Source organism: Scyliorhinus torazame, chromosome 19 (assembly GCF_047496885.1).
Source record: "Scyliorhinus torazame isolate Kashiwa2021f chromosome 19, sScyTor2.1, whole genome shotgun sequence".
Taxonomy (NCBI): Eukaryota; Metazoa; Chordata; class Chondrichthyes; order Carcharhiniformes; family Scyliorhinidae; genus Scyliorhinus; species Scyliorhinus torazame.
In genome coordinates, this window is record NC_092725.1 from 128,649,323 (window position 1) to 128,676,014 (window position 26,692).

At 44.7% G+C, this 26,692-nt stretch overlaps 1 protein-coding gene across 3 annotated transcripts in view; it reads left to right on the top strand.

Moving 5' to 3' along the window:
* The window catches only part of LOC140396513 (ras-related protein Rap-1b), an 88,584-nt gene that overhangs the window by 52,060 nt on the left and 9,832 nt on the right, over positions 1-26,692 (top strand). For all 3 annotated transcript variants that reach the window (XM_072485203.1, XM_072485204.1, XM_072485205.1), the window contains exons 3-6: positions 8,131-8,219; positions 9,177-9,245; positions 10,433-10,489; positions 11,982-12,122. In XM_072485203.1, coding sequence (XP_072341304.1) covers positions 8,163-8,219; positions 9,177-9,245; positions 10,433-10,489; positions 11,982-12,122 — 324 coding nt within the window. In that variant the 5' untranslated portion in view covers positions 8,131-8,162. The remainder of the gene's footprint in view (positions 1-8,130; positions 8,220-9,176; positions 9,246-10,432; positions 10,490-11,981; positions 12,123-26,692) is intronic.

Genomic DNA, 26,692 nt, shown 5'->3' on the forward strand with positions numbered 1-26,692 from the left:
GGCGCTTCCTTAAACAATCCACCTCACTGGGTTTTGATCTCTTCTCCTGAGATTCCGTTCCCCTGGATTCGAGAGTGCACTCAAAACACCAACTCACAAGCAGTATTTCAGTTCTTTGTGTATGCCAAGCAGAGCACCACTGCTTCAAAGGCCTGCAGCATTGCGTCTCCAACCTTCTGGCTTCTTAGATCTTGAGGGCTTGGATTTGGATGGCATCAGCAACAGCCATCTCACAAGGTTTCAATCTGGTCTCCTGAGATTCCGTTCCCCTGGATTCCCAAGTACTCACTCGAGCACCAAATGACAGGCATAACTTCTGATCTACGGCATGCGCAGGAAGTCCTGAGGTTTGTCAGGACCTGGAATTGCTGACATATACCAGTGAAGTTTTGGTTTCATAACATTCATTGGATAGTAGTCTAAATGGAGTAAAGGCCTTAAGAGATCTGAAGCATACAGATAGGCAAATCACTAAAAGAAGCAGACGTTAATACAGGTTGAGCATCCCTTGTCCGAAATGCTTGGGCCGAGTGCGTATCAGATTTCAGAATTTTTCAGAATATAATGTGCATCTGGTGCACGTTGGTAACTGCACCCAAGCATCACCCAAGGACATCATGTCGGCGCTCGGGGGAGAAAAGAAAGTGCAGATTCCTGAATTTTTCCGTTTTTGAAATTTCAGATAAGGGGTGCCAACTTGTGACACCATTTTTTAAAGAAAGCAGTGGTGTTCATTTCCAAAAGCAAAAATAAAAATAACTAAACTTATGTAGAACCTTGGTTAGATCATTGAAGTATTGCGAAGTTTTGGTCTCCGTGTTATATTGAACAAAATAGGCAAGGTATGATTGCAAGGATGATATCATTGGTCCAATTTTTTTGAGCGTTGCCTTTTGAGCTTTTAGGGCTACTGTTTAGATTGCAGGAGCTCCTTTTTCATTCTCATCAACTCCTTTATTAGATGATATAATTACATTACCGTCTGTATTTGTGTTGAATTTTTTTCAGGATTTCCCTCTTTAGATAGAACAAATATAGTAATTTGGCATAATCATTTATATCTATCATCATGAATGTTGGTTAAGAATTGGCCACAGCGACTTCCGGTTGCGGCGATGACCAGCTAAGCCGCACGTTTCGGCGGCTCCAGCTCGAACGGACCTTCAGGCTCTTTCAAGAGCCCCAACGGGAAATGTTTTCGGGACGAAACCCGGTGTGGGGTGAGGCAACAGGGAGTCCCCCCCCAGTGGAAAAGAAAAATATCGGCGGCGGAGGCCAGATCTCGGAGAATCCTCGAGGGCAGTGGCAGAAGGAAGAAAGGAGCAAGATGGCGGCGGAGGGAGCCCAGGCGATATGGGGACCGGACCAGGATGAGTTTCTAAGACGGTGTGTGGAGCTGTTAAAAAGGGAGGTGCTGGCCCCGATGCTACAGGCAATTGAGGGGCTTAAAGAGACACAAAAGGCCCAGGAGATAGAGCTCCGTGTGGTGGAGCAGAAGGTAACGGACAACGAGGACGAGATCCTGGGCCTAGCGGTCAAAATGCAGACGCACGAGACGCTCCATAAGAAGTGCATCAAAAGGATTGAAGTCCTGGAAAACAGATCACGGAGAAAGAACCTCCGGATCCTGGGTCTCCCTGAGAGAGTGGAAGGAGCTGACGGCGGGGCTTACGCGAGCACGATGCTACGCTCGCTAATGGGAGCTGAGGCCCCCTCGGGCCCCTTGGAAGTGGAAGGGGCCCACCGGGTCCCTGCGAGGAGACCAAAGGCTGGAAAACCACCTAGGGCGATGATCGTGCGAATTCACCGCTTCAATGACAGAGAGGTGGTTCTGAGATGGGACAAGAAGGTATGAAGTAGTAGATGGGAGAATGCGGTGATACGAGTGTATCAGGATTGGAGTGCGGAGGTGGCGAGAAGGAGGGCGAGTTTCAATCGAGCCAAGGAGGTGCTGCACAAGAAGAAAGTGAAGTTCGGGATGTTGCAGCCGGCGCGATTGTGGGTCACGCACCAGGATAGACATTACTATTTCGAAACGGCGGAAGAAGCATGGACCTTCATTCAAAACGAGAAACTGGATCAGAACTGAGGGACTGATGTTGGAGTGGAAACAACAATGCTGATGTATATAGAGATGTCAATTGGGGAGGGGGGGACACTGAGAAATGTGGGCGCCAGTGGGGGGGGGGGGGGGGAAGAAGAGACACAGGTGGGGGATGGGAATGGGGCGGCAGGGGGAGCTGCGCCACGAGGGGCGGGATGGTTCTAGAGAGCGCGGGGTTTCTTTTTTCTTTTTCCCGCGTCAGAAAGATGATGGCGGGAAGATAGGCGCAAGGAGGATGGGAGTTCCTCACACGGGGGTCAAGGAGAGAGCGGGAGAAGCCGGGGTCAGTTGAAGTCAGCTGACTTTCGGAAGCAATATGGGGGGCGTAACCATGCTAGATGGGGATCTAGCGGGGCGGGGGGGACAACTGGGTTGCTGCTGCGGAGATCGAAAGTGAGCTGGTAAGAGAAAAGGTGGTCGGGGCGGGAATGCGCCGCCTGGGGGACGGGTGGGTGCGTGGAACCGGGACGTGGGACTGGCCCAGAGAGGGTGATGGCTAGTCGACAGGGGAGAGGGGCGGGCAGCCCCCCAGTCCGGCTGATCACGTGGAACGTGAGAGGCCTAAATGGGCCGATTAAGAGGGCCCGAGTGTTCGCGCACTTAAAAGGACTGAAGGCAGATGTGGCCATGCTTCAAGAGACGCACCTGAAGGTGGCGGACCAGGTTAGGTTAAGGAAAGGATGGGTGGGACAGGTGTTCCACTCCGGGCTGGACGCAAAAAATAGAGGGGTGGCCAAATTGGTGGGGAAACGGGTGTCGTTCGAGGCTAGGAACATTGTAGCGGACAGCGGTGGCAGATATGTGATGGTGAGCGGCAGACTGCAGGGAATGGAGGTCGTGCTGGTTAATGTATATGCCCCGAACTGGGATGATGCGGGATTTATGAAGCGGATGCTGGGACGTATCCCGGACCTGGAGGTAGGAAACCTGGTAATGGGGGGGGGGGGGACTTCAACACCGTGCTGGACCCAGGGTTAGATAGATCTAGATCTAGGACCGGAAGAAGGCCGGCAGCGGCCAAGGTGCTTAGGGGGTTTATGGACCAGATGGGGGGAGTGGATCCGTGGGGATTTGCTAGGCCGCTGGCCAAAGAGTTCTCCTTTTTCTCCCATGTCCATAAGGTATACTCCCGGATAGATTTCTTCGTTTTGGCAAGGTCACTGATTTCGAGGGTGGAAGGAACTGAGTACTCGACCATAGCTGTTTCAGACCATGCCCCACACTGGGTGGATCTGGAACTAGGTCAGGAGAGGGAGCAGCGTCCACTCTGGCGACTGGATGTGGGATTATTGGCGGATGAGGGTGTCTGCGGAAGAGTGCGGGGATGTATCGAAAGGTACCTGGAGGCCAACGATGATGGGGAGGTCCGAGTGGGAGTAGTATGGGAAGCGCTGAAGGCGGTGGTCAGGGGAGAGTTGATCTCCATTAGGGCTCACAAGGGGAAAACAGAGGCCAAAGAAAGGGAAAGATTACTGGGGGAGATTCTGAGGGTGGATAAAAAATATGCGGAGGCCCTGGATGAAGGACTATACAGGGAGAGGCGACGACTCCAGACGGAGTTCGACCTGCTGGCCATAGGGAGGGCAGAGGCACAGTGGAGGAAGGCACAGGGGATGAGATATGAATATGGGGAAAAGGCGAGTCGCCTGTTGGCCCACCAGCTTCGAAAGAGGACAACGGCGAGGGAAATAGTGGGAGTTAGGGATGAAACGGGAGCCACGACGCGGAGAGCAGGGAAGATAAATGAGATGTTTAAGACCTTTTATGAGAGGTTATATAGGTCCCAACCCCCTGAGGGAAAAGAGGGGCTGCAGCAGTTTTTGGACCAACTAAGGTTCCCGAAGGTGGAGGAGCAGGAGGTGGAAGGCCTGGGGGCGCCAATTGGGGTGGACGAGGTGACCAAAGGGCTGGGGAACATGCAGGCAGGGAAGGCCCCGGGACCTGATGGGTTCCCGGTGGAATTTTATAGAAAATATGTGGACTTGTTGGCCCCGCTGCTGGTAAGAACACTTAACGAGGCCAGAGAAGGGGGGACCCTACCCCCTTCGGGATAATGTCGGAGGCGACGAAATCACTAATCTTGAAGCGAGATAAAGACCCGCTGCAATGCGGGTCTTGTATGCCTATCTCACTCCTAAATGTGGACGCCAAGTTGCTGGCAAAGGTGCTGCCAACAAGGATAGAGGATTGTGTCCCGGGGGTGGTGCACGAAGATCAGACAGGGTTCGTAAAGGGGAGACAATTGAATGTCAACGTGCGACGGCTATTGGGGGTGATAATGATGCCCCCAGCAGAGGGGGAGGCCGAGATCGTGGTGGCAATGGATGCAGAGAAGGCATTTGATAGGGTAGAGTGGGAGTATCTATGGGAGGTGCTGAGGAGGTTCGGGGAGGGGTTTGTCAGCTGGGTTAAACTCCTCTATGGGGCCCCAATGGCAAGTGTAGTCACAAATCGGCAAAGGTCGGAGTATTTTCGACTACATAGGGGAACAAGACAGGGATGCCCGCTGTCCCCATTACTGTTCGCGTTGGCAATTGAACCACTGGCCATAGCGCTGAGAGACTCCAGGAAATGGAGAGGGGTGGTTAGAGGGGGAGAGGAACACCGAGTGTCACTCTATGCGGATGACCTACTGCTGTATGTGGCGGATCCAGTGGGGGGGGGGGATGACAGAGGTCATGCAGATATTGAGGGAGTTTGGAGATTTCTCGGGATATAGGCTTAACATGGGAAAGAGTGAGCTTTTCGTGATACACCCTGGGGACCAGAGTAGAGGGATAGATGGCCTGCCGCTAAGGAGAGTGGAAAGAAACTTCCGATGCCTGGGGATTCAGATAGCCAGGAGCTGGGGAACCCTACACAGACTCAATCTGACTCGGCTGGTGGAACAAATGGAAGAGGATTTCAAAAGGTGGGATATGCAGCCGCTGTCGCTGGCGGGCACAGTGCAGGCGATTAAGATGATGGTCCTCCCGAGGTTCCTATTTGTGTTCCAATGTCTCCCCATATTGATCACTAAGGCCTTTTTACAAAAAATAGATAGGAGCATCATGAGCTTCGTGTGGGCAGGGAAGGCCCCGAGGGTAAGGAGGGGGTTCCTACAACGTAGCAGAGACAGAGGGGGACTGGTGTTGCCGAATTTGGGCGACTACTACTGGGCCGCCAGCGTGGCGATGATCCGTAAGTGGATGATAGAGGGAGAGGGGGCGGTGTGGAAAAGGCTGGAGATGGCGTCCTGCAAAGGAACGAGCTTAAAAGCGCTGGTGACGGCGCCACTGCTGCTCTCCCCGAAAATGTTTACCACGAACCCAGTGGTGGCGGCAGCATTAAGTATCTGGGGGCAATGGAGGCAACAGAGGAGTGTGCTGGAAGCCTCGGTGTGGTCCCCGATCAGGAACAACCATAGGTTTGCCCCAGGGAGGTTGGACGGAGGGTTCCAGAGCTGGCACCGGGCAGGAATTAGGAGAGTGGGAGACTTATTTATAAATGGGATGTTTGCGAGTTTGGGAGCGCTAGATGAAAAGTATGAGCTGCCCCGGGGAAATATCTTTAGGTATATGCAGGTGAGAGCGTTCACGAGACAACTGGTGAGGGAATTTCCGCTGCTCCCGACACAAGGGATCCAGGACAGGGTGCTTTCGGGGGTGTGGGTCGGGGAGGGCAAAGTGTCCGAAATATATCGGGAGATGAGAGAAGAAGGAGAGGAGCTGGTAGAAGAACTAAAGGGAAAATGGGAAGAAGAGCTCGGGGAGGAGATTGAGGAGGGTTTGTGGGCTGATGCCCTAAGTAGGGTAAATTCCTCTTCCTCGTGTGCCAGACTTAGCCTGGTCCAATTTAAGGTGCTACATAGAGCACACATAACGGGAGCGAGGTTGAGCAGGTTCTTCGGAGTGGAGGTGCGGGGGAAGCCCGGCGAACCACACACACATGTTTTGGTCGTGTCCGGCACTAGAGAGGTATTCTATAAAAAAGAATTGGCCACAGCATGGAGAGAAGTTCCTTGCTTTTCTTTGAAAACTGCAATGAGTCATTCAGAACCACTTGAGCAAAAAGATGAGACTTTGGTTTATTATCTCACCTTAAAAAAAAAGTTTGAGTGCTGATTTCCCACAGTATTGAACTGAAGAGAAACCAAGATTATGTACTTGAATCTCTGAAAGGAGATTTGAACACTCAATCTTTTCTTTCAGAAACAAAAGTGCTGTATGTTCTCTGAGGAGCATTGTTCCTAACTTACTTTGTGATGAAAGTATATGTACGCACATGGAACTTGTTGACAGTTTATAGTAGAGAAATATAATGTAAAAAAGATTTACCGAAGTACTTGGGCGGGCCTTGAAAAGGTTATATCAATAAGGAAAGATTGAACGAGCAGTGGCTGTTTCCTTGGTCTGATAGAAGCCTTTACAATCATGAAAAGGTTTGATGGGTTAAATGTGGAGAAGAGGTTTCAGTTGTGGGGGAGACCCAAACTACCCACCCTCCTCTTTAAAAAAAGTCATTAATTTCAGTGAGGAATTCAGGAGAAGCTTCTTTACCAATCGAGTGGTTACGATATGGAGCTAATGTGTAGTTCAAATAAAAGCAGAGATGCATTTAAAGGGAAGCTAAATATACACCTTCAAGAGTTAGAAACAACTTAGAAACAAGAGTTAGTGCTGATCTGGTAAGATGGTGAGAGGCCTGGGGAGGTTTCATGTGTAGCTTAAGATCTGGCATGGGCCAGTTGAGCTGAAGACCTTGTTTCTGTGCTGTACGTTCTTTGTAGTGTTTGACAAAGTCCCGCATAAGAGATTATTGTGCAAGATTAAAGCGCATGGGATTGAGGAAATGTATTGAGGTGGATAGAAAACTGGTTGGCAGAGAGTAAACTAAGAGTAGGAATTAATGGGTCCTTCTCAAATTGGCAGGCAGTAACTAGTGGGGTGCCACAGGGATCAGTGCTGGGACCCCAGCTATTCATAATATATTGTATTGATTTGGGTGAGGGAACAAAATGTAACATCTGAAAGTTTACAGACAATACCAAGTTGGGTGGGAGGGTGAATTGTGACCAAGATGCAGAGATCCTACAGCATGATCTGGACAGATTGGGCAAGTGAGCAAATCAATGACATGCAGTATAATTTGCATAAGTGTGGAAGCACAAAGTTTCACTTTGGAAGCAAAAACAGGAAGGCAGATTACTGTTGTACATTGGGAAAGGAAAGTGTGCAGCGGGACCTGGGTGTTCTTGTGCACCAGTCGCTGAAGGTAAGCATGCAGGTGCAGCAAGCAGTAAAGAAGGCTAATAGTATGTTGGCCTTCATTGCGAGAGTTTTCGAGTACAGAAGCAGAGATGTGTTGCTGTAATTATACAGGGCCTTGGTGAGGCACCTAGAATATTGTGTGCAGTTGTCTCCTTTTCTGAGGAAGGTTGTTCTTGAGGGAGTGCAGCGAAGGTTTACCAGATTGATTCCAGGGATGGGGGGAATATCATATGAGGAGAGATTGACTAGGTTAGGATTGTTATCGCTGGAGTCCAGAAGAATGAGGGGGGATCTCATAGAGACTTATAAAATTCTAACAGGACTAGACAGAGTAGATGCAGGGAAGATGTTTCCAATGGTGGGTGTGTCTAGAACCAGGGGTCACAGTCTGAAGATTCAGGGTAAACTATTTCGGACAGAGATGAGGAGACATTTCTTCACCCGAAGAGTGGTGAGCCTGTGGAATTCATGACCACAGGAAGCAGTTGATGCTAAAACATTGAATATATTCAAGAGTCAGCTAGATATAGCACTTGGGGCAAATGGGATCAAAGGCTATGAGGAGAAAGTAGGATTAGGCTATTGAGTTGATGATCAACTGTGATCGTGATAAATGGCGGAGCAGACTCGAAGGGCCAAAAGGCCTCCTGCTCCTATCATCTATGTATTTATGTACCTAGCTTACTATAACATGATTTACTTTGTTCTGAAATTGACCTTCAATCCAATTCGAACAGCAGCATTTATTTAACAATTGTGATTTTTGTTTTGGTGCAGTTGAAAACTATATTCACTGAAACCGCAACACAATGCGCGAGTACAAGTTGGTGGTCCTCGGTTCAGGAGGAGTCGGAAAGTCTGCTTTGGTGAGTCTTGTAACAATGCTATGTCACATATATACGTGCTTCCAATTTGCTTTTAACCACTCTTGTATGGGTCCCCTGTTACCAACCCTCCTAACTTCAATGATTGCAAGTCTGAATACTGAATGGTAACTGATTATCCATGAGCACTCAGACTTCAAAAGAACATGGACAGGCTTGTGGATGGGCATGCATGTCAGATGGGTCAAAATCTTGGAATATCCTTCCTAACAGCACCTACACCAGATGGACTGCAGTGGTTCAAGAAGGTGGTCACCACCACTTTTTCAAGAGCAATTAGGAATGTGAAATAAACATTAGCCTAGCCAGCAAAGCCTATATCTGTGAACGAATATTTAAAAAATGCAGAGAAGTGTTAAATGATATATTTAGCTTGGATGAATGAGGGAAGGAATATAAAATGAAGGATACAATTCCAAAGTGGGTGCAAGAGCTGGGAGTGTATGTGCACATATTATTGAATGTGGCAGTGCAGGTTGAGAAAGGAGTTAATTAGGCAGACCGTATCCTGGGCTTCGTAAATAGACTGCAAAAACAAGAATGCAACAGTGAACCTTTATGAAACACTGGTTTGTCCTCAGCTGGTGTATTGTGGCCAATCCTGGACACTTTGGGAAAGGGTTCAGAAAAGATTTAGGAGAATGGTTCCGGGAATGAAAAGTCAGGTGGCACTGGCAGGCTAGCAGTGCTAAGGTGCCCAGGTAGCATTTTGCCTGTGCCGGGGATCGGGCCCAGGGATGTCCTCTCCTTATGAGGTGGGGTGAGTGGCCTTGAGGACCCCCTATTTTTTCACCATTAAATTGCGGCCAATATATTCATCCAGAGCATATTTTTTCAAATTTTATTCCCTAAATATTATTATTTGACCTCAAACTGTGAAGTTCAACTTGTGTATACCCATTTGTTTTAATAGGTTGGGTCAATTTCATTGTTTTGCAGACCGTCCAGTTTGTTCAAGGAATATTTGTCGAAAAGTATGATCCAACAATAGAGGACTCCTACAGAAAGGTGAGTTTATCATAAAGTGAAAAGCCTTAATGTCTCCAAAGCTCAGGTGATGATAAAGCCACATGCTCAGAAACAGGAAATACTATCTAAATTTGATGACTTCCAGTTACTTAATAAGCTTCCTTCAAATAGCTGGGTGGGACAATTTGCTTTAGAGTGGTTTCCCAGGTCGGCACAACATCGAGGGCCGAAGGGCCTGTACTGCGCTGTAATGTTCTATGTTAACTTCTCCAGTGCATGCTGTACTCTGCTTAAAATAGTTGTCTTGGTGAAGTACAGGTAAAACTTGGTTTCATGGATTTTATCGAATTTACAGTACAGAAGAAGCCCATTCAACCCATCGAATCTGCACTGGCCCTTGGAAAGAGTACCCCACTTAAGCCCACACCTTTACGTCATCCCCATAATCCAGTAACCCCAGATAACCTTTTGAACACTTGAGGGCAATTTAGCATGGCCAATCCACCTAACCTGCATATCTTTGGACTGTGGGAGGAAACCGGAGTACCGAGAGGAAATCCAAACAGACACGGGGAGAAGGTGCAAACTCCACACAGTCAGTGACCCAAGCTGGGAAGCGAACCTGGGACCCTGGAGCTGTGAAGCAACAGTGCTAACCAATGTGCTACCGTGCCGCCCATGACCATTAGCTAGTGATAAATTATTTGTGTCAAGAATATGGGCATGGGTGCACAGCTGGAAATATCTAAATACTGCTAGTAATAGTTTGCTGTGGCTCAATGTTGAACAAATCTATAATTTTTGGAATCCTTTGCACGTAAGGGCTGGTTTAGCACAGTGGGCTAAACAGTTGGCTTGTAATGCAGACCAAGGCCAGCAGCGAGGTTTCAATTCCCGTACCAGCCTCCCCGAACAGGTGCCGGAATGTGGCAACTAGGGACTTTTCACAGTAACTTCATTGAAGCCTACTTGTGACAATAAGCGATTATTATTATAGTACTTTTTAAACTTTATTTAAATATTGCAAGTTTCCATTGAATATATTGTACAATGCAGATTTGACTGTAAGATAACAGCATTAACTAATTTGACACTTGCCACAATTAGTTCAACATTTTGTTTCTGTCTGAGTAATGAAAAAAAAATCTGCTTACATTTAAAACAAAAGCCAGAAACAATTGGGCTAATCCCTGTGAGTTTCAACTCCTGTGTTTTGTTTATGGCAGCAAGTTGAAGTGGATGGACAACAATGTATGCTTGAAATCCTAGATACAGCTGGAACGGTAAGACATAGATACATAGAAATATACATTGTAGAAACAGGCCATTCAACCCAACAAGTCTCTGCTGGTCTCCACTTTTTCCAACTGCCTCATTTCAGCCTGTAAGCATATATTTTTATTTCCATTTCTCATGTACTCATTTGGTTTCCTTTTGAAAACATCTTCTCTATTTGTCTTAACCACTTCCAGTGGTACAGAGTTCCACATTCGGACCACAGTGAAACAATATCTCCTTATTTCACAATGGGTTGATAGTTGTGTATTTATGCCCCTGGTTTTGGATTCTCCCATGGCCTTTGTGTAACATGTGCAACAGATCCTGTGTATGTATTTTATCTTGAGTAACTTTAGCTATTACTACATTCCAACTATTGTTTTGTGATGGCTAACAACTATTCCATGGTGCATTCTCCATGGCAACACCTCTACCAATCAGAGTCTACTTGCCAACCAATCAGCACTCTCTTCTAATGCAGTATAAATGCTGTTCCCTTTGAGATTTTGTATTTTTGTGATTCTGACCTAATGAGTACGAGCCGATATTTGGCAAGATGTCTCTTTTATCACCATACTAGAGCTCTGTACTACCAAGTGAAAATGAATGTATTTATATGCTTATTTGTTCTTGGAACATTGCTGGCAGAGCAGAATTTATTTACGATCCTTATATTTTTGAGGAAAGCAATTTTGCTTGTTCCAAGGCCCAGCAATCCATTAGGGGTATGGTTCATGTCCATAAAAATAGTAACTCTGACAATCCGTTTTTCTCTTCCTGAAAATGCAATCCGTCATCCTCTTATTATTTTTCACCCCTTCAGGCCTCTGTTTCTTTCCATTATTCAGTTTGTTTCCTACTTGCTTCCATCACTTTGGATTTTGTTTCCATGAATTCTGTTTCTTCAGGCATTTTTAACTAAATGTATTTTCCTATCGCTTTTGATTTAACAGTTTATGGTCTTTCAATTAGATTAACTATACTGTCTGCTTCATTTCACAATCTTTTGATACCGCAGGCATTGATTTCCCTCTGGGTTGAATAGATTTGTGTCATTTGGGAATGTTATGGTGCTTTTAATTCATTGAGTAATTATAATATTGACAGGGCTATCTACTGGTGTAGTATTTTTCGATTCTGAGCCCATCTACTATTCTTAATTTGTGATATTTATAATACTTGAAGCATCTTGCTCTTGTTCAAAGTGATTAACATTTAATTTTTAATTACACTGGCTCCAAAGGCAATTATTCTAAACATGGGTGAATCTGAATCATTAGGGTGGCCAAGTTAAGATATTTGCAAAGTTTGGAAGCCCAAAACCGTCTGAGCTGACCATCACTGAAAACCATACAATTTGACATGCATTTATTTATGTGGTAAAAGCGCACTGTAATCTTGTCTTTTTCGATTACTACATCAAGTTACAATTTTGAAAAGTGATAAAATTTATAACAATTTGTGTATTGGTCTGATTTGGATGTATTTTGTTTGCAGGAACAATTTACTGCAATGAGAGACCTTTACATGAAAAATGGACAAGGTTTTGCATTAGTATATTCTATAACAGCGCAGTCAACATTTAATGACTTGCAGGATTTAAGAGAGCAAATTCTTCGAGTCAAAGACACGGATGATGTAAGTATGCGCAACCAATCCTTCCCTGGAAAACCAAAGCCAGAATTTTCCGGTTAGCTTCTGTTGAGATCCAATAACTAAATGCCCAGTCGGAAAGGGTGAAAATATTACTGTGACCCAAAATTTATTTCCGATTATACTAAAAGAAATTAATTTAAAACCGAAAAATGCCTATGTTTACGTACTACACTGTAAAATTGATGAATGACACAGTAGTGTGGATAAAAGCAAATTACTGTGGATGCTGGGATTTGAAACAAAAATGGCAAATACTGGACAATCTCAGCCAGCCTGACCGCATCTGTGGAGAGAAAAAGGAGCTAACATTTTGAGACTGGATGACTCTGTCAAAGCTGGAGAGAACTGGAAATGGGGTCAGATTTACACTAGTGGGGGGTGTGTGGAGCGGTGGGGCTGAATAGGGGGCCAGCGATAAGTGGAGATTGACAGATGTCGAGGAGAGAAAACAAAAGGGGGTGATTAAGGCTAAGAAGGGTGCTGATAGTGGCACATAAAGAGTTTAGAATGTGCGAATGGTAAAACAAAGGTGAGCAGTGTGTCAAAGGGCAACTAGGAACAGTTGGCCCAAATGGGGTGGGAGGGACGGGGAACAATGGTGAGGGAAGAGCAGATCAATGGAAGAAATGAAAATAAATTGATAGAAATAATAATGGGGTGAAGGTGGAGGAGAGAGTTTATAGTCTGAAGTTGTTGAATCCAATGTTAAGTCCGGAAGGCTGTAACCTACCTAATCGGAAGATTGTTCCAGTTTGCGCTGGGCTTCACTGGAACATTGCAGCAGGCCAAGAAAGGACATGTGGACGTGAAAGCAGGACGGTGAGTTGAAATGACAGCAACAGGAAGGTCTGGGTCCTGCTTACGGACGGACCGGGGGATTCTGCAAAGTAGTCACCCAGTCTGCGTTTAGTCTCCAATGTAGAGTAGGCTGCATTGGGCGTAACAAATGCAATAGACCAGATTGAAGGAGGTGCACGTGAAGCACTGCCTCACTTGACAAGAGTGTTTAGGGCCCGAGATGGTGAGCAGGGAGGAGGTAAAGGGGCAGGTGTTACACCTACTGTGATTGCATGGGAAGGTGGCGTGTAAAGAGGATGAGGCGTTGGGGGTTAATCACCCCCATTTACATTCCTTTTGTCTTCTGACCTCGGTATCTTTGTCAATCTCCACCTATTGCTGGCCCCCTATCCACCCCCACCCCCTCCACCCCCATTACAGTATAAATCTGACCCCATTTCCAGTTCTGTCTGGCTCTGACAAAGAGTCATCTCAGAACGTGAGCTCCCTTTTCTCTCCAAAGATGCTATCAGACCTGCTGAGATTGACACAGTAGTTGCCACTGGGTTTAATGTTGCTTTGGAGCTGGCAAGTGGAAGCCAGATGCTATCCCAAAATGATTGCAAGGAGGATATTATCAGACTACTTCTTCATACATTAAGAATGACAATAGAGAGAGATGACCTTCATTCTAAAGATCAAGATATAGAATCAGTTTGAGTAGAGATAAGAAATAATAACGATAGGAAGTCACTTGTGGGAGGTGTTTATAGGCCACTAACAAGTGACCTCAATGTAGGGCCGAATAACCAGGAAGAAATGGGGCTTTGTAAGAACGTTATGGCGATAATCGTGAGTTTTAATCTATAGATTGGGGAGATCAGATTGGCAAAGGTAGTCTAGAACTCTGTGTTTTGGGAATAATTTCTTGGAGCAGCATGTGCAAGAACCAACCAAAGAGTTAAGTTATTCTGGATCTGGTAATGTGCGGTAGAATCATAGAATCCCTACAATGCAGAAGGAGGCCATTTGGCCCATTGGGTCTGCACCGACGTTCCAAAAGAGCACTTCACCACCCCAATCCAATAACGTCGACCTAACCATCACATCTTTGGACAAAAAGGGGCAATTTAGCATGACAATCCACCTAACCTGCACATCTTTGGGCTGTGGGAGGAAACTGCCCGGTCACCCAAGGCTGGAATTGAACCCGGGTCCCTTAAAGAACCCGGGTGCTTTAAGGCAGCAGTGTTAACCACTGTTAGCACCTAAAATTGAAGAAGGACTGGGTGGGGTAGGTGTTTTTTTTTTTTTTCCCTCATTCTCGACCAGTAGCTTGGGTGTTGCAGTGTTGGTCAATAAAAATGTGCCTTTTAAAATGTGCTCCTCATGGGAGGACTGTGTGAAGGATAAAGGGGAGGTAAGTGATTATCAAGTGGCTATTGTATGAGGAAAATATCTCTACAATGAATGTCAATGATCCCCCAAATTATTCTCCTGATTTTGTTACTCAAGCCTTCATTGACTTTGCTAAATTAGCATCGACAAATTCCTCTACAGGAGAGGACTTCAGCTGTCATCTTAACCTTTTGATGGACAAACTTCCCATAGCTAGGAATGCCCTCACCCAACATGCAAAAGCTTTAGGTTTGTGAGGAAGTTGGGTATTTAGATTTGTGGAGAACACTGCATCCTAAGGATTAAGAGTTCACTTTCTTCTCTGCTCCCCACGACCTACAAGAATTGACTATTTTTCAAGTCAAAAACAGTCCTACATGCAGTGACTTCCTGCTTTAAAGGTAGTATTGTGATTTTTGATCCTGGAATTTTTACTCAAGGTTTCAATCTTGGAGATTTGATGCGTCTTTGCTTGGGGATCATAACTTTATCTTGTACGTTAATGCGGAAGTTGATCCCTTCTACTCAGTCAATCCCTCTGATGTGAGGGCGGTACTGTGGTGCAGTGGTTAGCACTGCTGCCTCATGGCACCGAAGACCTGGGTTCAATAATCCTGGCACTGGGTCACTGTCCGTGTGGAGTTTGCAGAATCTCCCTGTGTCTGCGTGGGTCTCATAGAACATAGAAAATACAGCACAGAACAGGCCCTTCGGCCCACGATGTTGTGCCGAACCTTTGTCCTAGATTAATCATAGATTATCATTGAATTTACAGTGCAGAAGGAGGCCATTCGGCCCTTTGAGTCTGCACCGGCTCTTGGAAAGAGCACCCTACCCAAACTCAACACCTCCACCCAACACCAAGGGCAATTTGGACATTAAGGGCAATTTATCATTGGCCAATTCACCTAACCCGCACATCTTTGGACTGTGGGAGGAAACTGGAGCACCCGGAGGAAACCCACGCAGACACGGGGAGGACGTGCAGACTCCGCACAGACAATGACCCAAGCCGGAATCGAACCTGGGACCATGGATCTGTGAAGCAATTGTGCTGTCCACAATGCTACCGTGCTGCCCTTAAGAACAAATAAATCTACACTATATCATTTTACCGTAATCCATGTACCTATCCAATAGCTGCTTGAAGGTCCCTAATGTTTCCGACTCAACTACTTCCACAGGCAGTGCATTCCATGCCCCCACTACTCTCTGGGTAAAGAACCTACCTCTGATATCCCTCCTATATCTTCCACCTTTCACCTTAAATTTATGTCCCCTTGTAATGGTGTGTTCCACCCGGGGAAAAAGTCTCTGACTGTCTACTCTATCTATTCCCCTGATCATCTTATAAACCTCTATCAAGTCGCCCCTCATCCTTCTCCACTCTAATGAGAAAAGGCCTAGCACCCTCAACCTTTCCTCGTAAGACCTACTCTCCATTCCACCGCCCCCACAACCCAAAGATGTGCAGGGTAGGTGGATTGGTCATGCTAAATTGCCCCTTAATTGGAAAATAAATTAATTGGTACTCTAAATTAATTTTTTAAAATTCTCTCTCTGATGTAAGCCTGTTACAACCCTCACAGAGGTCGCATGGGCCCCATGAACTCTGCTGAGTGCGGACTTCCCCGGTGACGGGGTGGGGCTTCCCCTTAAAGAGGGGAGCCTGTGCAGTATAAAACCCCGGCCTAAGTGAAGGCTGGGTCGGGAGTGCCCTTTGGAGGGTGGCGTTGCTTAATTTGCGTATGTTTAAAAAAAACAGTTTTTGCAACCTACTGAGGGAATATGGAGGGAATCCGAACCATTTGCTTCTGAAAGAAATTAATGCACTCGAACAGCTCTGGACTCCTTGTTGACTTGACATGCTGAGGAGTTTAAAGTTTGGCAAACAAAAGTTATAGGAGTTTGGAAGCAAACCAAGTAGATCCCTGGCTTTTCCTACTTGGAAGAGGGCAGATTCTCGGGATATTTCCTCTGCATTAGACTCGAAGGGTAATAAAATGAATAAAACGGACGACATTAATAGGACATTTGCAGGTTTTTATGCCAAATTATATAAAATAGACCAGTTCTGGGAATGCATTGTCACAGATGGAGCATTTCTTCTCCCCCCTTAAACTCCCAATAATTTCTGAAGACCAAATCTGCCAATCTTGCTTTTTGCTAAAGACCTAAAGGAAATTAGTGGGGTGCTCTGTTCCTTCACTTGGAGCGAAAAGAAACCACGCTTTAAACTAGCAGCTTCCCAGTTCAAAGGGGGTTTGGGGTGCCAGATATTAAAATGTATCCGTTAGCTCATCGTAAGATTCATATGAGAATGGGTCAGAGAGGACTTTTCCTCCATTTGGCTTGATATTGAAGCTGAGACAGGATTAATTGATTACTTCATAGTAAAGGTATCCCTCGGTTGCAGTGATAATGTGTTTAAATTTCACATTCTGTTTGAGGGAGAGTAGGGTTGGGCCTGAGGCTGTTTTTTTAAACTTAAATATAGGCAATTATGAGGGTATGAAGACCATTGGTTAAAGCTAACTGAGAAATTAGGTTGAGATAACTTCGGATCATCCGGGAGGCAGAGAGGTTAATAGAGAGGAGTTACAGGGAAGTCGGCGCACCCAAGAGTAGCTGGGTTACGGTCAGGGGAAGGAAAGGGAACAGACAGACAGAGCAGGGATTCCTTGGAGCCAGTCCCCTTTAAAACAAGTATATTGCTTTTGATTCTGTTGGGGGGGTGGGGGGAAGAGAGGAGAAGACCTACCAGGGGAAGGCCATAGCGGCCTGGCTCAGAAGGGAAGGGGGAGAACTGAAAAGCAATAGTGATAGGAGATTCAATGGTTAGGGGAACGGATAAGAGATTCTGTGGTCGCGAACGAGACTCCCGGAAGGTATGTTGCCTCCCGGGTGCCAGGGTCAGGGATGTCTCGGATCGAGTCTCCAGGATTCGTAAGGGGGAGGGGAAGCAACCAGAAGTCGTGGTGCACATTGGCACAAACGACATAGCTAAGAAAAGGGATGTGGATCTTAAAAAGTGATTTTAGAGAGTCAGGTTGGAAGCTAAAGAGCAGGACGAGCAGAGTAGGAATCTCAGGATTGCTACCGGTGCCAATTACACGGTGCTACTGAGGCAAGGAACAGAGAGCGACTGCAGCTGAACACGTGGCTACAGGGCTGGTGCAGGAGGGAAGGCTTCAGATATGTAGATCATTGGGATGCCTTCTGGGGAAGGTGGGACCTGTACATGAGGGACGGGTTGCACCTAAACAGGAAGGGCACCAATAACCTTGGTTTGAGGTTTGCTATAGTTCTTTGAGAGGGTTTAAAACTAGTTTAAACTAGGATGGGAACCAGAGCTACGGATCAGAGGATAGGGTAGCTGTTGAACGAGCAGAAATAGTACGCAGCGAGTCTGTAAGGAAGGATAGACTGTTGATAGGTCAAAGTTGCACTCAGTGGAATGGGTTAAAGTGTGTCTGTTTCAATGCAAGGAGTATCAGGAGTAAGGGAGTTGAATTTAGAACATGGATCAGCACTTGGAACTATGATGTAGTGGCCATTACGGAGACATGGATTTCACAGGGGCAGGAATGGTTGTTAGATGCTCCGGGGTTTAGATGTTTTAAGAAGAATAGGGAAGGAGGTAAAAGAGGAGGTGGGCGTCACTGTTAATTAGAGAGTGCATCACAGCTGCAGAAAAGGAGGTAGTCGAGGAGGGTTTGTCTACTGAGTCAGTATCGGTGGAAGTCAGAAACAAGAAAGGAGCAGTCACTTTATTGGGAGTTTTCTATGGACCCCGCAATAGCAGCAGAGAGATGGAGGAACAGATTGGACGGCAGATCTTGGAAAGGTGCAGAAATAACAGCGTTGTTGTCATGGGTGACTTCAACTTCCCTAATATTGACTGGAACCTCCTTAGTGCAAATGGTTTTGATGGAGCAGATTTTGTCAGGTGCGTCCAGGAAGGATTCCTGACTCAATATGTAGATAGGCCGACTAGGGTGAGGCCATATTGGATTTGGTGCTTGGCAACAAACCAGGCCAGGTGTTAGATGTCTCGGTGGGAGAGCATTTTGGTGACAGTGACCACAATGCCTTGACCTTTACCACAGTCATGGAGAGAGATAGAAACAGACAGTATGGGAAGGTATTTAATTAAGGGAGGGGAAAATAGACTGCTATTAGACAGAAGCTGTGGAGCATAAATGGGGACAGATGTTCTCAAGGAAATGCACAAGAGTAATGTGGGGGTTGTTTAAGGGGCACTTGCTGTGAGTGCTGGATAGTTTTGTCCCACTGAGATGAGAAAGGAATGGTAAGGTGAAGGAGCCTTGGATGACGAGAGAAGTGGAGCTTCTAGTCAAGAGGAAGAAGGAAGCTTACGTAAGGTTGAGGAAGCAATGATCTGGCACGGCTCTAGAGGGTTACAAGGTAACCAGGAAGGAACTCAAAAATGGACTTAGGAGAGCTAGAAGGGGGCATGAAAAATCCCTGGCGGGAAGGATTAGGGAAAACCCCAAGACATTCTACACTTTTGTGAGAAAGAAGAGGATAATTAGTGAGAGTAGGGCCAATCCGGGATCGTGGAGGGAACTTGTGCCTAGAGTCTGAGAACATAGGAGAGACCCTAAATGAATGTTTTGCTTTAGTATTCACTAGAGAGAGGGACCTTGTTGCTCGTGAGAACAACGTGAACCAGGTTAATAGGCTCGAACTGGTTGATATTAAGAGGGAGGATGTGCTGGAAATTTTGAAAAGCACCAGGCTAGTTAAGTCCCCTGGGCCAGACGGGATATACCCAAGGTTACAAGGGAAGCAAGGGAGGAGATTGCTGCGCCGTTGGCGATGATCTTTGCGTCCTCACTCTCCACTGGAGTAGTACCAGATGATTGGAGGGAGGCGAATGTTGTTCCCCTGTTCAAGAAAGGAAATAGGGAAATCCCTGGGAATTACAGACCAATCAGTCTTGTGTCTATGGTGAGCAAAATACTGGAAAGGATTCTGAGAGATAGGATTTATGATTAATTAGAAAAACATAATTTGATTAAAGATAGTCAGCATGGCTTTGTGAGGGGCAGGTCATGCCTCACAAGCCTAATTAAATTCTTGGAGGATGTAACGAGACACATTGATGAAGGTAAGGCAGTGGATGTGGTGTATATGGATTTCACTAAGGAATTTGATGAGGTTCCCCATGGTAGGCTTATTCAGAATGTTAGGGGGCATGGGATACAGGGAAATTTGGCTGTCTAGATACAGAATTGGCACAGCGAGTGGTAGTGGATGAAAAGTATTCCGCCTGGAGTTTGGTAACCAGTGGCGTCCCGCAGGGATCTGTTCTGGGACCTCTGCTCTTTGTGGTTTTTATAAATGACTTGGATGAGGAAGTGGAAGGGTGGGTTAGTAAGTTTGCCGATGACACGAAGGTTAGTGGAGTTGTTGATAGTGTTGAGGGCTGTTGCAGGTTACAACAGGACATTGACAGGATGCAGAGCTGGGCTGAGAAGTGGCAGATGGAGTTCAACCTAGATAAATGTGAAGTAATTTGTTTTGGAAGGTCGAATTTGAGTGCTGAATACAGGGTAAGAGGCAGGATTCTTGGAAGTGTGGAGGAACAGAGGGATCTTGGGGTGTACGTACATAGATCCCTCAAAGTTGCTACCCAGGTTGATAGGGTTGTTAAGGAGTATGGTGTGTTGGCTTTCATTAATGGGGGATTGAGTTTAAGAGCCGTGAGTTTTTGCTGCAGCTTTATAAAACCCTGGTTAGGCCACACTTGGAATATTGTGTCCTGTTCTGTTCGCCTAATTATAGGAAGGACGTGGATGCTTTGGAGAGGGTGCAGAGGAGATTTACCAGGATGCTGCCTGGACTGGAGGGCATGTCTTATGAAGAAGGGTTGAGGGAGCTGGGGATTTTCTCACTGGAGCGAGGAAGGAAGAGAGGTGACTTGATAAGTGTACAAGGTGATGAGAGGCATGGATAGAGTGGATAGCCAGAGTCTTTTCCCCAGGGCGGAAATGGCTGTCATGAGGGGACATAATTTTAAGGTGATTGGAGGAAGGTATGGGGAGATGTCGAGGTCGGTTCTTTACACAAGAGTGGTGGGTGCGTGGAATGCACTGCCAACGGAGGTGGTGGAGTCATAGTCATCAGGGACACTTGCGCGACTCTTGGACAGGCACATGGAAAGCAATAAATTGAATTGAAGGGGTGTAGGTTAGGTTAATCTTAGATTAGGATAAGTGGTCGGCACAACATTGTGGGCCGAAGGGCCTGTACTGTGCTGTACTGTTCTATGTTCTATATAAATCGGTAGAGATGAAAATGGTAGCCATTTAGGGTGATATTCTGAACACTCAGCAAAGATGCATTCCAGTGAGAATTTTTTAAAAAATAAATAAATTTAGAGTGCCCAATTATTTTTTTCCAATTTAAGGGGCAATTTAGTGTGGCCAATCCACCTCACCTGCACATCTTTGGGTTGTGGGGGTGAATGGTGAGAGAGAAATTCTAGGGGAAGATCATAACTATCTGTGGCTAGCTAAGGAAGGTAAAGGAGTGGGTCCGATTTTCCAGGCCTGCCTGCTGCCCAGATTATCCGGTCTCATTGATTGGCTGAGCTGCCAAATGTCCTGCCATGACGGGGCGAGAAAATCCCTGACAGTAGCAAATTGGAATAAAAAGTGTACAATTACGCCAAGTTTAGTGGCGGGCTAGAAGATTGGACAGAATATAAAAAACAGCAAAGAATAGCTAAACAAAGAGGGAGAAATTGAAGTACGATGGAAAGCTAGCTAGAAATATCAAATCAGATGTTAAGAGATTCAACTGGTATTTAAAAATGGGGGGGGGGGGTGGAGAAAGTAAAATGACTATTGATCTTACGCAAAATCCAGGGAACTAATAATGGAAAATAAGGAGATGGTGGATGAATTGAACCAAATACTGTGAATCTGAAATAAAAACAAAGTGCTGAAGAGTCCTATTCTACTTGAAGCATAAACTCAATATGTATCTTCACATGCTGGCAGACTTCCTGTGTGCTTCCAGCACTTTCCGTTTCCTTTTGCATTTGGTCTGTTTGCTATGGCATTATGATAGTATTGGTTATAAAAATACTTCAACTGAACCTCATGCCTTGATAGATATGAGCAAATAAACAAGGCCCTCCCTTTTGCATAACACCTCTTGAATATTTTTTCAGTGGTCCAGTTTACGGCCAGTTCTATCTAACCCTGGAAATGCCTGGAGAGTGCATTTCCAAGAGCACTCTAAACTTGATACCATCCAAGACACAGCCACCTGCAATCACCTGCTTGATTGGCATCCTAATCACAAACATTAACTCCCTATACCACTGACGCACAGTGGCAGCAGAGTGTACTATCTACAAGATGCACTGCAGGAACTCACTGAAGCTGCTTAGACAGCATATTCCAAACCCGCGGCCACTACATTCTAAAAAGACGAGGATAGATGCATTTGAACAGCACCACCTGGAAGTTCCCCCCTCAAGCCACTCCCCATTTTATATCAACATAACCAGGTCAAACTTTTACATTACAGTGCTTCTTTTCAGATATATATTTACTCCCCAGCTGCCTCACAATTTGATAGTACCTGAATCAGATAGTGTGCACTACCTCCGTATTTGAAAATGGGCTTCCTGCCTCACTCTAAACTTGAACCCTCCATCATTCCCAGATTCTCCACCATCCTCTACTTCAACAACAGCCAAAAGTACACTGATTGAAATATATTGCACTCCGAAACATTGATGTGATTAATTACCGACCCAAATGGTAACCAGTAATTGTGCTATAGAAGTCAAAATGCCTGACAGGAAATGGAATTTGTGCTGAGAAATTAAATCTTCTGATTGTGGTTTACTGCATTTGCTTATCTCAACAGAATTGAGACTTGTCAAAGGATGTTAAACCACAGGTGCTTTTTCTGCCAGTATGGTTGAACAAGAGCAAATAGCTTTGGAGCAAATGGGCCGAATAATGACATATGCCATTTTAAAAAACCAGCGTGTGATATTCAGAATGGGAGATGAGAAAGTCTAAGTGAGGAAACACAGGGTCTTGGCGAGCTAACGGATCTTGGATTCTAGTTAACACTAGCTCGAGGCACAAGTTGATGAAAAATAGCCACTTTCTTTTTTGATGACTTGGGATAGAGAATGTGAGTGCAGGATGTACTGTTTATATAGAATGCTGGTCAAACCTCAGTCTAAATAACATTAGAATCAAAAGTGAATCTGGAGGGTGGGGGGGGGAGGGGGAAGTCATGTAAAGGAATATGAAGACTTTGCTACCTGAGATACCTGAATGAATTGAAATGTTTAAAAGTGAGGTGAATGGATGCTTGGGAATTAAAGGTGCTGACAGCATATGGAAAATTGAAACAGCAAACTATCATGGCTAATCAGGCTAGTTGGCAAAGCAAACCCAAAGGTTAAATGGCCTACTGCCATTCCCCTCAGCTTGCTACATGACCTGTGTATGGAAATTAGCTGCAGTCTCTACATATTTACAAATTAGCTCTTGGATTTATGTTCCAAGAGAGTTGAAGAAATATTGGTCTATTTTCTTTTGTTCTCTTTGTTTAGCAAAGAGTATATATAATGACGAGTTGAATCTAATGAATTTGCTTTGTTTCATGTTCAAATGCGCATTTGAGGTTATTAAAATGTGTTTTATGAAAGAAAATCCAGACTAAATAACATTAGGTATAATATACATCACAAAATACTTGTGGGAGATAGGTCTTTGAATAATTTCAATTAATCCATGAAGGCAGAAAAATCTTACACTCCCTAAATACCCTACATTGTTGTAGTTGGTTGTTAAATAACTACGGGTTTTCCCTTCACCATTCTGATCTGAAATCTATTGCAAGTGTTGATTTCACTGTGCATGGAGGAGATCCTCCTCATCTGTTCTAAAGTAACTTTGACAAGTTTGAACTCGTGTATACTTGCGCTTATCTTATTTTGCATGTTTTATATGGAACTATATTCTTTATTAACCTTTTTCTTGCATATTTTAACTATCTCTAAAATCACCCCTCAGCTGTCCCCTTTACAGGCTTTAAAACCAGAACCCCCTCGAGTCAACTCAGATACTTGACACTAAGGGTCAGGCTAATGATTCTCCCATGCATTTCCTTCAGCACTTGACTGTTTCCTTTATTTCTTTTTTTTAAACAAATTTAGAGTACCCAATTATTTTGTTTTCCAATTAAGGGGCAATTTAGTGTGGCCAATCTACCTAACCTGCACATCTTTTGGGTTGATGGGGTGAAACCCACGCAGACACGGGGAGAATGTGCCAACTCCACACGGACAGTGACCCAGGGCCGGGATTCCAACCCGCGTCCTCAGCACCATAGTCCCAGTGCTAACCACTGCGCCACGTGCCACCCTGTTTCCTTCATTTCTTGATGACCAGAATTGAACACTACTTGACTAGAGCATTGTTTAGTTTGATTATAATTTCCTCTGCATGACGGTCTACGGTTTTGGCTTTCCTAACAGAGCTCTGTGCACTCCATTCAGCACTAACCCTTGCTTCTCTGATCATTACCTAGTTTTTTCTCACTTTCATCGAACCTTGAGTTTTGCCCAGTGGGCTAAGACAGCTGGCTTGTAATACAGAACAAGACCAGCAGCACGGGTTCAATTCCCGTTCCAGCCTCCCCGAACAGACGCCGGAATGTGGCGACTAGGGGCGTTTCACAGTAACTTCATTGAAGCCTGCTTGTGACAATAAGTGATTATTATTATTATTAAAATCGGCAGGTTTGTAAATGTAAACACTTAAGTTTATTAATAACAATAACTTATTAGAGATACAGCAGGTGAACTAGTGTCTAATTCCTAACCACCTCCCCCCACTTTAACTTGTGATGTCCTATCTATCTATATATATATATATATATATATATATATATATATATAAATAAAAATAAAAATCTCACATGCACACACACACACACACAACAGACAAACAGGGGGGCAAAATAATGAGTAAAGGGATAAAAGTCTTTGTTTCAGATGGTTGTCTTATAGGCCACATTCCTTCAAACTAGGCTTCCAGTTTGAGGTTTTCACTGTAGAGTCATGAAGAGTCCTTTTCTCTGAGCATCCAGCATTCCAACTGTTATTCCCTGTCTCTCTGAAAGTCATCCCACTCGGGCAGGATTCAATCACTGCCTGGTATTGGGCAGTATATGGCCATCTGGCCAATTCAATGGCAACCAGTCAACCAATTGAACCGAGTCTCACTGATCTCAGAAGAGTTCTGTTGTTCAAAAGTTAGCACAGTGTTCTCTTTTGTAATTTTGAGTTCCTTTCTTCCCCCTGCTCGACTTAAAGGTATATGTCCATTAAGCATACATGGCTCAAAATGATAACAAAAGTAAAGAAATGAGAAATAAGGGAATCAACAGGAAGGGCCCTCACTAGATTGTTGCCTAAACAACTCCCGTTTACCCCTAAACAATCCTTCTATTTGACACAATTGAAGTAACACTGTTAGTTATGACATTTGCTTTATCAGCCTTGTATCTATCGCACAATTTTACCTCTATTTAAAATGATCGGTGGCTCGCGAATAAGTGTTATCACACAAATCTTCTTGCAAGCCTGTCAACACGTGATGGATAAGCATATAATAACACTTTACACCCAGATGAAGTCTTGTAGTGGCAGCAGTACTGCAAAGCTGAGGCAGCTGCTATATTTTTGTCAAGACACAAAATTTAAAAATGTATATTTAGAAACCATAATTCTTGTTTTATTTTCCTTCCTGCATGTCACTCATTGTTAGATTATCCCCCTAGCTTCATGGATAGCATTTCAACCCAAAGCATTAGTGTGGAAAGATGAAGCTTGGTGTTCCTTTTCCCTTCTTGGGAAGGAGATAACATAATCTTTATTGTCACAAGTAGGCTTACATTAGCACTGCAGTGAAATTACTGTGAAAACTTAGGTGTCCAGTTTACTCTCGTGTTTTCAATAATTTCTGTCATTCCATGTTGAGATTAACGTGGCTTCATTTCTTTCAACAGTTGAACTATCACAACATATCTGTCTATAGCTGTGTATGTTACTCATGAATTTAAAGCGCGTTTCTCTCTTCCTGCTAACTTAGTCATCACTTAAGTAATAATTTACTTATCATTTTTATAACGGACACGCGTCCTATTTTTAAACGCTTGACAGCACCCAAACTGTGAAAATATGAAATATAATTGTTTTTGTAGAAATTGTAGAATATCACTGTAGGAGTGCTGCTGCAGCGAGGAAGAATTAAATTGAAAGGGGGACTGCAAGCTTGGGTAAGCAAAGGCAAATGGAGAAATTGGGGGTGTGGGGGAGGTGGTGGTCAGGGAATGGAGGAGGCACCCTGGAGGCTCAGTCAATAAGTAGATTCAAGACCGAGACTGAAATTTTGCCCAAACTTCTTAAGGTTATAGGAATAGGAAAGGAAAGAGGAACTCGTGTAGAAGTTCAGCCATGATCATACTAAATGGCAAAGCAAGCTCCTGTGATCAGTTTATCCTATTTCTTATGTTCTTGTTATGATAAAAGTGCCACTAAAAAATAATGGTGTGAGGGTGGGGAATATACCGTAGCATTATAAAATGTCTTGTGTCTTTCTGTAATCTTTATCTTTCAGGAATGTCTATTTGAAAGTTGAAATCACTGGCTTAACTTGTGTGGTTAAATAATTGTAAAATGGTACTTGTGATGTGACTATGACTATGGGCTATATCATAGTTGGGTGGTGTGCGACCTCCAACCAGCAGGTGGCGGTACAGGCACACCATGCTGTCTCTTGACCAAGGTTATGTGACCTCTGACTCAGATATAAAGGGAGATATATCCGGCCATCTTCAGAAGAAGATTGAGAGGGTAATATATATGTATGTGAATGGTCAGTGCTAGGTGCAAATTCCAGAGGAGTAGTTAGCAGACTCCATGATAACGTGTTCTGTTCAGATTGCTATCTTACCACAAGAGACCCAATAAAAGATTCTGGTTTTGACAAGTCGAAGTGTTTGTTAATTTTCTTTGTGAAGTACTAAGGACCAAACACTACAATATTGTAATCATAACACTCGAGAATATGCATAATATTTATTGTATGTAACTAATTTTATACAGGTTATAATGGATTTGGCAGCGTTTGATTCTGCCTCTAAAAGAGCAAACTCCAAATTGTAATTTCTACATAAGTGTCTGAATTGCTTCAATGAAAACTGTCTGCCTTTCAGTATAAATAGAATCATTTTGTAGTCTCAGGTTTAACTTACTCGATCCAAATTTAATAATTTAATGTGTGGATAGCACACTTGACTGAATTTGA